Source organism: Aspergillus brasiliensis (assembly GCF_001889945.1).
Source record: "Aspergillus brasiliensis CBS 101740 unplaced genomic scaffold ASPBRscaffold_20, whole genome shotgun sequence".
In the NCBI taxonomy this organism is placed as follows: domain Eukaryota; kingdom Fungi; phylum Ascomycota; class Eurotiomycetes; order Eurotiales; family Aspergillaceae; genus Aspergillus; species Aspergillus brasiliensis.
This window is the reverse complement of record NW_027137461.1, coordinates 455,904-466,574: the sequence shown is the minus strand read 5'-3', so window position 1 is coordinate 466,574 and position 10,671 is coordinate 455,904. Positions and strand designations below refer to the sequence as shown.

At 46.0% G+C, this 10,671-nt stretch overlaps 4 protein-coding genes across 4 annotated transcripts; 1 reads left to right on the top strand and 3 right to left on the bottom strand.

The window, feature by feature from the left end:
* Positions 1–704: 704 nt before the first annotated feature.
* Positions 705–4,001, bottom strand: ASPBRDRAFT_35060 (uncharacterized protein; the record flags this gene model as incomplete). Its single annotated transcript, XM_067623307.1, has 9 exons — positions 705–796; positions 953–2,498; positions 2,546–2,662; positions 2,740–2,841; positions 2,920–3,121; positions 3,171–3,257; positions 3,435–3,449; positions 3,669–3,775; positions 3,975–4,001. 9 exons carry the CDS (start codon positions 3,999–4,001, stop codon positions 705–707), a joined length of 2,295 nt encoding a protein of 764 aa, XP_067473884.1.
* A 1,018-nt stretch (positions 4,002–5,019) lies between these two features.
* On the bottom strand, positions 5,020–5,416 carry ASPBRDRAFT_59729 (DNA-directed RNA polymerase core subunit RPB10; the record flags this gene model as incomplete). Its single annotated transcript, XM_067628101.1, has 4 exons — positions 5,020–5,062; positions 5,118–5,204; positions 5,262–5,320; positions 5,381–5,416. The coding sequence occupies 4 exons, from the start codon at positions 5,414–5,416 to the stop codon at positions 5,020–5,022; spliced, it is 225 nt and encodes a 74-aa protein (XP_067473883.1).
* Positions 5,417–5,931: 515 nt separating this feature from the next.
* On the top strand, positions 5,932–8,837 carry ASPBRDRAFT_137660 (WD repeat protein; the record flags this gene model as incomplete). Its single annotated transcript, XM_067618921.1, has 3 exons — positions 5,932–6,248; positions 6,307–7,064; positions 7,129–8,837. The coding sequence occupies 3 exons, from the start codon at positions 5,932–5,934 to the stop codon at positions 8,835–8,837; spliced, it is 2,784 nt and encodes a 927-aa protein (XP_067473882.1).
* Positions 8,838–9,358: 521 nt separating this feature from the next.
* On the bottom strand, positions 9,359–10,318 carry ASPBRDRAFT_137614 (uncharacterized protein; the record flags this gene model as incomplete). Its single annotated transcript, XM_067618917.1, has 2 exons — positions 9,359–9,893; positions 9,936–10,318. 2 exons carry the CDS (start codon positions 10,316–10,318, stop codon positions 9,359–9,361), a joined length of 918 nt encoding a protein of 305 aa, XP_067473881.1.
* Positions 10,319–10,671: the final 353 nt, after the last annotated feature.

Here is a 10,671-nt window from a genome sequence, read left to right as displayed (position 1 = left end):
TTACATAGCACCAAATATGATTGTTTGATCGGCTTCAACAAGAATAGTACTATATAGATAGAAGTAAATGAGTCAGTAGTAAATAAAGCAGTGAGTAAGATAATAAGTAGATAACAATAAATAGATATGAATAAGTATTTAATTAAGTATAGCGGACACTGAAGGAAGAACATAGCAGGTAGTAAGAGACTAAATAAACATAATATCTAATACTATTTATCAGTGGATTCTGACGTGGGACATAACGTAAGGTTGATGAGATATAGTAAAAGGTATGATTGTATAACTAATTGTTCATTGATGATATTATTATAAGGGCAGTGAGGGGACGATATATAGTAGGAGTTAAAGCTAGAAGTAATTATATATTTTAGTATTTTTATATAGTGGAATTACACATAATAATAGAACAGTAAATATGTCAGTATTATACTGGAAGTGCAATAGTTTGTTTGATCAGCTTCAACAATAGTTGGTTTTTCTTTTTCTTTTTCAGATTTTGGAAGTCTTTCATAGTGAATTTACAAACTTTGTAATAATTATGTTATTGTAGTTTCTAGGCTCTCACACTTGCTAATGACGTTAGGAACACACCCCTGTAGTTATATAACTAGCTAGGATCTCCAGCGTGGCCCGCAAGGTGCTGAAACAGAATAGAGAACAAACAAACAAACATGTGGTATCAAATGATAGTAATAATATTACTAGGCTTCCAGGGCGTTGTATTGCGGCGTGATCTTTTTGATTAGATTCTGGCACAAGTTGTGGTTATCTTCGCCCATCTGTGTACACTCTTCTAAACAGTGTCAATATAATCCAAGGATTATCCAGCACACATTCTCGGAGGCTTGCTGTGCATAATCGGAGGACGACAACTGAACCGTACGTTTCTAGGACAATATACTACCTATGGAGCAATATAGGCCATATCACTATACTTGAAGCATCATACCTTTCCGGCTTACTGCTTCCTCGATGTGAAATCCAAAAACGAGACGGTAAAGGTCGCGTAGCCAAAGGTGTTGCCCGCTCTGCACCATCACTTGAACAGCGCACGCCACATCGGCTGCACTCGCTCGTGCCGAGGGGCCCGCATTCCGAAATTTTGGGTCAAATGCTACTAATTGCTTGTAATTCTTCAGGAGTGCAACCTGCCATGGCATCGATCCGAAGGCATCCGAAGAAAGCGTCTTGACAAATGAAGGAAAACTATGTGGCCCAACGCGCTGAAACCCACTATTTATTGCGGCTTGGGTCACCAATAGTCGGACACATGCTAGGTTCAAATCCCTGGACGATGTTTTCACTGTCTGTGTAGAAGACGTTTGTTCTGAAGATTGGCTTTGTCCCGAGAAATTGGATGAATTAGACGACCAGGCGTGCGAAGAGTGACCTGGGACTTGGCCCAGGACGAAAATGTTCTGAACTGGTGCATCATCGGGTGACACGGTTGCGGTATCATCAAATATTGTTGTTGGGGTCTCGGGGTTTCCTTGGTGATTTATCAATTCATCAACCGGGTCAGACTCCAATTGTTTCGGTTGCTGAACTATCTGTGCAGTAAAGGCTGCTTGACTTGGCCGGGGAGTACCGCGATCAGAGCTCCGAAAAGTCCGTTGAGTCCAACCTTCACGGAATATATCGCATAATTCCCAACAAGCCTGAACTGCAGAGCCAAGCAGTTCCTCACTTAGCCTTTTACCCTCTTTGATACTCTGACGTATGCTGAAAAGCAGTTCTGTTAGGGACCAGCAGGCGGTCAACAGTGAGTCTGTTTCTGATACAAGCGTCCTTTGTTTCATCAAGCGGTGGCATATAGTAATGTAGAAATCCAAAGTCCTCTCTCTGAATGCATCGGGGAGGTTACGGTCGTGCGTATTGTACAGATGATTGTTGAGCTCGAAGCTAACACGGAGTATAGAATCAGCATTCTCGTCGCTTCTGACGCGGGTCTCAAATAGCGTTTGGCAGAAGTCCCTGCAAAGGTCAAGGGTTGGGTTGATTTGTGGTGCGCAATCATCATTATGACTGTTGTACAATTCCTGGCACAACCGCCAGCACGATTTCCAGACATCCTCCCGAGTGTCCACAATGCATGCGTGACGTTCACGGTGTATGGAGCTCAGCGTTGCCAATGTATTGCATAAAGCCCAGCATTCAGCAAGAGCTGCTTGTAAAGCGCTAATCTCAGGTTCTTCATCAACCAATTGTACAGATTGTGAGTGGTGACCCTCGGGTTTTCCGTTTGTATGATGGCCAGTCTCCCTAGCATTTGTGTTATTCGGGGAGGCCGGTTCTCCAGTGACGGAAGGCCGCCCCTCACCGTGATTAGCGGCCATTCCTGACTCTTCATGACTGGCAGATTGAACATGTTTACTGATGTCGAGGAACTCCTGCCTTGTTTGTGCACGAGGGGTTGCTCGCTCGGACCAGTCCTTAGCTGGTTGAATTGATGTAGTAGTCAGCGGTGGTGGTGATGTTTGACCATTTTGATTATCCTGGTGCTCGTCAGTACGATCATGCACAAATACCATAGTATTAGTACCTTTGCCGCTCGTTCAGAGTCAGTGCTCACAAAAGGTGCCACCACGTTTAATGCTAAGGTTTCTGCACCATCTGAACCTGACTGTGACGAGTCGCTAGAGTATTGCAGACCATTTACCTTCTTACACCCACATGAGTTAGTCATGTAGTCCACACAGCGGATGAGGTGCATTCAATTGGATTGTGGTTACTCACAAACTCGCCGAACCCAGCAGGCGCATGTATCACAGACCGTGGAGGCTCATCCCCATCCGACCTTGCTTGGTTGCTATTGGGAATCGCATCCATTGGTGGTATCTTACCAATATATGTAAAGTCAACGTAGAGCTCAAATGTATACAATTCGCCCTCGCGTCGTATTTAACTTGTACATACTGTAAGTTCAGATTTGATGTGGGTTTGTGTGGACGACGGCTGGGTTGCTGCTGTCTGAGGTACTGCCTTAGGCCAAGTGGCACATATCAATCCGTCGTTGACAACTGGTGTTTTTGTGTGGCTGGGCTCCTTAGGTTTTAAAGGTGACTCTTCAGTGTACTTTAGTCCTTCATCAAACATGCTGCTTATAATTCCGTCAGATCTGGGATCTTTAGCATAGATAGCGGTTGGCAACGTGATTACTAGCTTACATCATGAAGCCTATTGGTGAATTAATATGCCAGCAATGAATGTCGAATTCTCGCAAGAGGGACTCGGAGTAATAATCATGTTGTGGCCTATGATTATAGATGTAGCAGGCCAAGGTGGGATCGACTCATAACGCATAGGAGTCTAAGCCAAGTGGAGGGGGATGAAGTATATACTTAGTAGTGGCTAGATAGTTAACTATCACTGTAGGTTGGTTGACTAACCCCAGCGGGGTTGAGCGCATATTTATTGACGGGTGCTCTTACCTGATACCGCGCTTCCTGTTATTACTGAGCTAGGTCACAATACGCCATGCATGAGGCTAGTTGGCAGGCCTAACACATACAAGGTATAGGCTTCCCAGCCCGTATATTGAACATAACGAACGTTACACTGATATACCGGCGTATCAGCTTGCGTTGAAGACAAGCATACAACCGGAACTGAGCAATTATAAGGAACGGTGCAAATGCAACACTATGTACTGATCGAGTGTTTACCCGGGATTGACCACATCGATTTTTAGCAAGTAGCGTTTGCACGTAGCAAAATATCGACAATAAAATAAATTCTTAGCTTCAGGCTGACATAACAAAACCAATTGTAACTACGTTAACTAGTTCTCAAGAGCATACAAACATATTATCAACGAGTACTGTGATAAGCATTAGCCGCTGTGACGAGCAGTTGAGACCCCTGACTGAAGGCACTAACAGCCCATAGGTATCTGCTATGTGTACTACTATGGTGGGGAACCTCGGCTTGTTATTGGCTGAGCCGTATCAAATGCTACAGCAAGAACTTACAAGGTATCTAGTAGTTACAAGCGCCATGGGGTTGCACTCCGCCCTTGCAGACACACTTATTACCGGTGCCTACAGAGTACTGTAGTATCTTGCAGTTAAGTCTACTAGAATTGGAATAACAATAGCTGCGCCACCGCACAGCTTTCCAGTATTTGAACCCAGTGCCTTTAATAACTGGCTTATCATATACGATTGGCAGAAATACCACGGGAGAGTATGCCTGTTAGATAAGACTGGTTAGGCTACCAAGCAGTAGCCCTACGGCTCCACCTCCATAGATTCCGCAGTAAGCAGTTACGTGACTTATCAGCCTGGAGAACTCGATAATTCAGAGTTTTGGCCGATGTTAGTTCCAAGTAGACATTCCTTTCATTTGCCCTTTCGTGAATCACGAGCATTTGTGGCTGATACATACTAGTAGTATCAAGACAAGACTAGATCTACCTGTACCCCGGCCTGTTAACTGCCAGTGCTGGTTGTACAATGTATATGGTCACTAAGCATGACAATGGTGCCATAGAGACCATTGCAGTCCATAGACCTCGAACAATTACTCCGTTGAGTCGTCAATAGAAGTTTAGCTGCTTTGATATATATGATCCCTACTCTGTACTCGATCATTGACCGAGGAGACCAAGCCGGCCCAAGCCACCGAGCGCAGATACATATTGCTATACTTTACCCGCAAACAGAGAATAGCCATAAGTATGAGTGCAAACAGCGTGCTCAACCACTGCGGATAGCAGGTGTCACACCATGACTGAGCTCAATGACAGTACGTAGTATTACCCCAAATCGAACGCCGTCACCTTCATAAAGTCCAGGAGGAACCAAGTATAGCGAGGAGGACGTGGTGAAAGAGACAAGAAAGATGAAACATATGAACTGTCCACCCTTTAGCAATGCCGTGCAAATAACTCATTTAGGCCAACGACCTCCGACAGCGGACTTTGGTTCTGTACGACGCTGTGAATTTATTAATTGAACCATGCGATGAAGCAACAGAGGTATTACCCATGTATGGGTGTGCGAGTAAAGCTCGAATTCATATTTGGTTCTTCGCTCGGTCTCTTTCGGTAGGATTATACCTATTAAGAAAATGAGTCCCACGTCCATGATGCTTCCAAAGAGGCGGGCGCTTACCGTAGAAGTTTTTCTATCAAATCGACATGGGTCATAATCATTCTGCGGCAACAGTACCGCTTGCACCCAAGTTGATCCATGGCGTCACTTTCAAAAATCAGTTAGTTTGTCGCCGTAGATAGGAAGTTGGCAACTGGAACTTACCCATCGGGTATACCCTCATCAAGAAGTTGAAGATAACGTTCCCAGAGATCTCCGACAACCTGAGAGTTTTAGACCGCATGAGATTTGAGAAGCAAATATGAGGATCAAGTGCCACGCACCTTGCCGCAAGAAAAACAGCGGACGGGGATGATCATTTGGCCTAATGATCTCTTCTGTAGAATACTATTCCCGCTTGTAATGTGAGTATGGGCAAGTCAAATATATCAAAAAGACTTGAAGATCCTGACAGCTGGAACAAGGTAGATTTTTGATGCTTCTTGTCTTCAGTCCCTCAGTGCTGGTACTTGTCAAAGACAATGAATTGCAGTTTTTGTCTACCATCAAATTGCCCGAGATGTGCTCCGATTGAACAGACACTAGACCGCAGCCCCACTTATTGCTCCTCTAAGACAAAAAAATTACCGTATTTATTACAATTACTGAGCCGTAACTTACCACTATTCTACAAACGGAATGACCACACCTGACAAGATGATAAAAAAAAAAATGGTCGGAGGCAGACAACGGAACTGGAATTTCGAAGGCCGTCAATCATCGCCATCGACTCTACTACATTAGTGCATGGACGATTAGCATATGAGCCTTTGAACGCTTATCACAAACGTCAGACTTTTCAGCCTTCTGTCCTTCCCTCCGTACCAACCCATCAATGCTCAATACTCACAATTCAAGACGACCGTCAAAGAGATCTCGAGCTGGCGATGCGGCTCTAGGAAAGACGATGCAGACTGACGATACGCGAGTCAAGCGACGTCGCACATCACAGAGCAAGAACGACATCACTAAGGCGCATGCGCCGACCATAACCAACTCAAGGGAAACGCATGGACTCGAGGAGCAGTGCACATTAGCCTCCACCGTGGCTACTGTACAGAAAAGTGACTCGCGATATGAAACTTGGTCGACTACAAGTATGGTGGCTGGCCAGTACAGCAACTTAGATCCAATTTTTACAAGCGATGACGAGTAAGTTGATTGCCTGTATCATCCATTGAAAAGCCTTCTAAGCTCCTCTCCTTGTTAGATATCTCCTCCTAAGTCTTGAGACTGCAGTCCATGTCTACTCTCTTGCAACATCGCGCCTACTCCGAACACTTCCATCGAAAGGTGGAGATAGCATAGCTGGATATAAACTTTCTCCGGAGAACCCAAACTTTCTCTATGTATTTACATTGAGTGGTTCTGTGACTAAGTGGGAATGGCTTTCTGGCGAGCAATGCTCGTCTTGGGATGTAGGTCACAAGACAATTTCTGTCGACGTGTGCCTTAGTGATGCTGGGATCGATCTATTGCTTTTCCTTCTGGAGCGCAAGGATGGAAAGCGTGTGATCACACTCCATGACTCCCTCAATGGCGCATCACGCTACACTATCATCCTCGAAACACATGTCCAAATCACCAACCTTAAAGTCGCATGCCAGGGCCAGTTTATTGTAGCATATAGCGACCAGAATGTGTTTTTTGGCTGGACAGGGCTCGTCCAACCCTCTGATTCTGCTCGTTATACCTGGAAAGAGGTCAACTTGCCTGTCAGCGTCATGTGCATCGATATTCGACATCACAGAGCAGCAAATCGACCGGGACCCCAGGGTTCAAAAGATCGGAACCGTGCGGAAAAGGTCGATCTGGTCTTGGGTGAACGAAATGGTTCTATTCTTATATACCATGACATCCTACGTTTCGTCAAGGATGAGGGAGGTCGTCAGCATGAAAGAAGCCTTACTCCTCGGCGTCTTCATTGGCATAGGAATTCTGTGAATAGCGTGCGCTGGTCCAAGGATGGTAGGTTCCTCAACAAGAACTTCAAACTGGAGACAATTCAACTGACTAGCTTCCTCAACGAAAGGAAATTACATTATAACAGGTGGTCATGAGTCAGTCATGGTGCTCTGGCAGCTGGACACCGGTCGGAAACAATTTCTACCTCATCTTTCGTCTCCGATCGGCAACATCGTTATATCTAGAAGTGGCAATCTATATGCCGTCAAATTAGCCGACAACTCGATTATAGTTCTGTCAGCGCGAGAATTACAGCCTTCCTCTACCATAACAGGTTTGCAGCTGTGTCCCAAAGTGGCAAAGGCTCATGGCAAACTTGTACCTGAAGATCAGCCAATGTTCGAAAGTGTCGCTGCTACGTTGCATCCACAGAACCCCGATCACCTTCTTATAACCGTCCCCGCTTCTCGCCAGATGACTCAAGAAAGTCATCCTCTGGTTAATGCCTCTATGATTCAAACCTACGATATCCGTACCAACAGCCATGTCTCCCGTCAAGCTCTTGCACGCACCAACGCTACTACGTTGAAGATCGGCCCTGATGGCTCGCATATAGTTACTCCGGACGTCACCCACATCCGCGTTTCCCACGACGGAAAGTGGATGGCCACCGTTGACAGTTGGAGCCCCTACATACGAGACATGCAAGCCATGTATCATGGGGATTCAAGATACAATCGTCCTTATGAAGGCTTTCAGGAGACCTTCCTGAAGTTTTGGAGATGGAGTAGTACCTCCAACTTGTGGGAATTGGTGACTCGAATTGATGGACCTCATTTCTCTGACAAAGGTCCCGTGCGTGTTTTACATGTTGCCGTACGGGCATACAGCGCAGAATTTGCGACCATCGGTTCGGATGCAGTCTTGCGTTTTTGGTGCCCGAGTACTAGGCAGCGCAGTGGCTTAAAACCCGACAATCCAGAAGAGCACATGGAAACCTGGAAATGTCGGAGAGCCATTGACTTGAAAACTTACATCGATGTCGGTACGGCCGATTCCCTCAGTGCAGCTTCCATGGAATTTTCTCAGGATGGGTCAGTCCTTGCCGTTTGCCTGGGATCCAAGACATGCCTCAACTCCGGACTTGCTATCTTGATTGATGCGCAAAGCTGCAGCGTCCGTTATAGCAGAGTCGGTTTATATAAGGGCATGCCCTGCGCGGTTGCATTTGTCGGATGCAAACTCGTTATAGCATCACGAGAGGCAGTGTCCATATGGGATACAGTCGATGATATTGTCAGAGCAGTCACACTACCGGGGTCCGGAAGCGTTTCATCCAAGCAGCCTCGTTTGCTGGCCGTAAGTTCTGAGACGAACACCTTTGCGGTGTCAGTACAGTGCCTACAAAATCATCAGCAATCAAAGAAGAGCCGTATGCTTCGGTCTTCTATACAGGTGTACGACGTTTCCACATTAGAGTTGGTGTCGGAGACCACGCTTGGACATTATCCAGTTGCCTTACTATCGGCTATGTATTCAGGTGACTATGTTGTTGTTGATGTTGCGGCCAACGTCCATCGAATTGGCCGTCTCGATCAGAGCTTCCAGAGCAACAGTCTTTCGCTTGACCTTGGTTCGCAGATAAATTCAGGACTTGCAAATCTATTCGGCCAGCATGGTCGTGAGAAGTCTCAAAATCCACGACACGTTGCCCCTGACTCGGACAATCAGAGTTTGCAAAAGGAACTGGCCAATGTCTTCGGTGATGCGCCGCCCTTCGTTATGCCTCCCGCCAACATGGTGTTCCGCAACGTGGTGGATGCTCTTTCTAGCTAGTTTCAGTTTATTGAGGAACTTTAAATTTAGGACAGAACTCATTGCTAGTGTTAACCATGATCTGTAATTGCACGTCACCACCGCCTTATGTCTTAAGAGGAGCTACTACAGTATCCTGTGTGTAATTTTTTCGGTGCTTGCTTTTATTTTAGCCGGGCAAACTGGGCGACTATCTTAGCTGGCCTATCGCAACAGTTCTTCATTCAGTTCTTTATTCATTATCCCTTTTCCTTTCATTTTTCCTATATTCATTCCATTTCAATCTACTTCTATCGTTTATATTATGCTACTTATCCTGTGTCTTCGTCTCATTTTTGATTCATATAATCATATATATTGGAGGGAAGATGTGCGAGGTGAATGATGAGTCATCAAAATATTCCAGCAGCAGGCGTTTTCTCAAGACACCTAGAATTCTTACTAGTACGGAGTAGAGCAGCGCTGTACACCACTGGTCCAAACAGCCCAGTGTTTTGTATGTGTTATCATGAACAAGATCTTGTCACATACCTAGATCAATTTCAGGCTAATCTTCGAATCCTTCTTCGCAATTTAAAGATCCTAGTTCGTAACCACGTAAAGAAGAGCACCCATGTATTTTTAGGCTGTGATCTCCAGGTCTCCGGACATGATTCTGACTGTGAAGTTGAAGGTCGCGGCTTGTCAGAAATCTCCTGTTGTCCGTCCTCGAGATCTACGTTGTCGCCAGTGAACCTTGTTCGCAGATTTTGCTTCCCCCTTTGCTTCGTTTGTCTTTCCTCTGCTTTCATCTGTTGAGCCTCAAACCTCCATGTTTTGGCTGCCTCCTTCTCTTCAAAAGCCTGACGCGCTGCTTGTACCGTAGCTGCCCGAGCTACAGGGTCCATGCTCGTACGTGTCTTAGGCCGAAATACAAAATCCAAAGATGACCTAGATATCGGCGATGTTGTGTCCAAGGTGCTTCCATTGTCTCGGGAGTATCCGAAAGATGAACGGCTGGTAATATTTGTCTGAGAGACTCCAGGTGACCTTGTGGAAGAGCTATCATGCGTCTGCAGTGATAAGCGGGGTGTCTTGCTTGCATTAGCAGGTCCCGGCTTAAAGAACTCTAACCCTGACTGTGACGGGGAGTCGCACCCCGCAAATGGATCCTTGGGAGATTCCTCGCTCTCAAGCACAGATGCTTGACATGATTGATTTAACGGTGGCGTATAGGCACGTGGAGCTAGACGCATGGGATGTACGTATTGCGAGCCTGGCTTGATCATGCCTGAACTGCTGGCTGTGGATGCTTGGGACATTGCACTTGTAGATTGGCGATGAAAAACAGAGGGACCTTTCCCTGCGGGAGGATGGCTAATTGTTTCAGTCTGAGGTGCGGCTTTTTCGTAATTTGCATGGATGCCTAAGCCTTCCTGTTCGAATGATGGTCGCGAAAGGTCGCCTATGGTCGGTGATGAGACACCATATGATGCTTTCCTGAGTAAGGGCATTTTTTGCATTTTCCCCCTCGCTGACTCGTACATGCGTGGAAGACAAAGCCGATAAGACTAGCCGAAGCACCAAATGTGGTTATAGATAGTCAATCGACCGGTATCTTGCACACGACACGCGAATTAGGCGCGATGGAACGACTTTGCTATCGACAAAGATAAAGAGAACACACCACCCGTTATGGTGAGCTTGACCTTCCAGGTGCAATCAATGGTGTGCGACTCTCAGAATCGCTGAATCAGAAAGATCAGTGAGGCAGGACCTAATCTTCATTGCGATGCGACCCTGTCTGATCCTGTGAACTGGACTGCTTGAGGCACACTGAATAAGAATGATTGCGTTAAAACGGACCGGCTGCTTG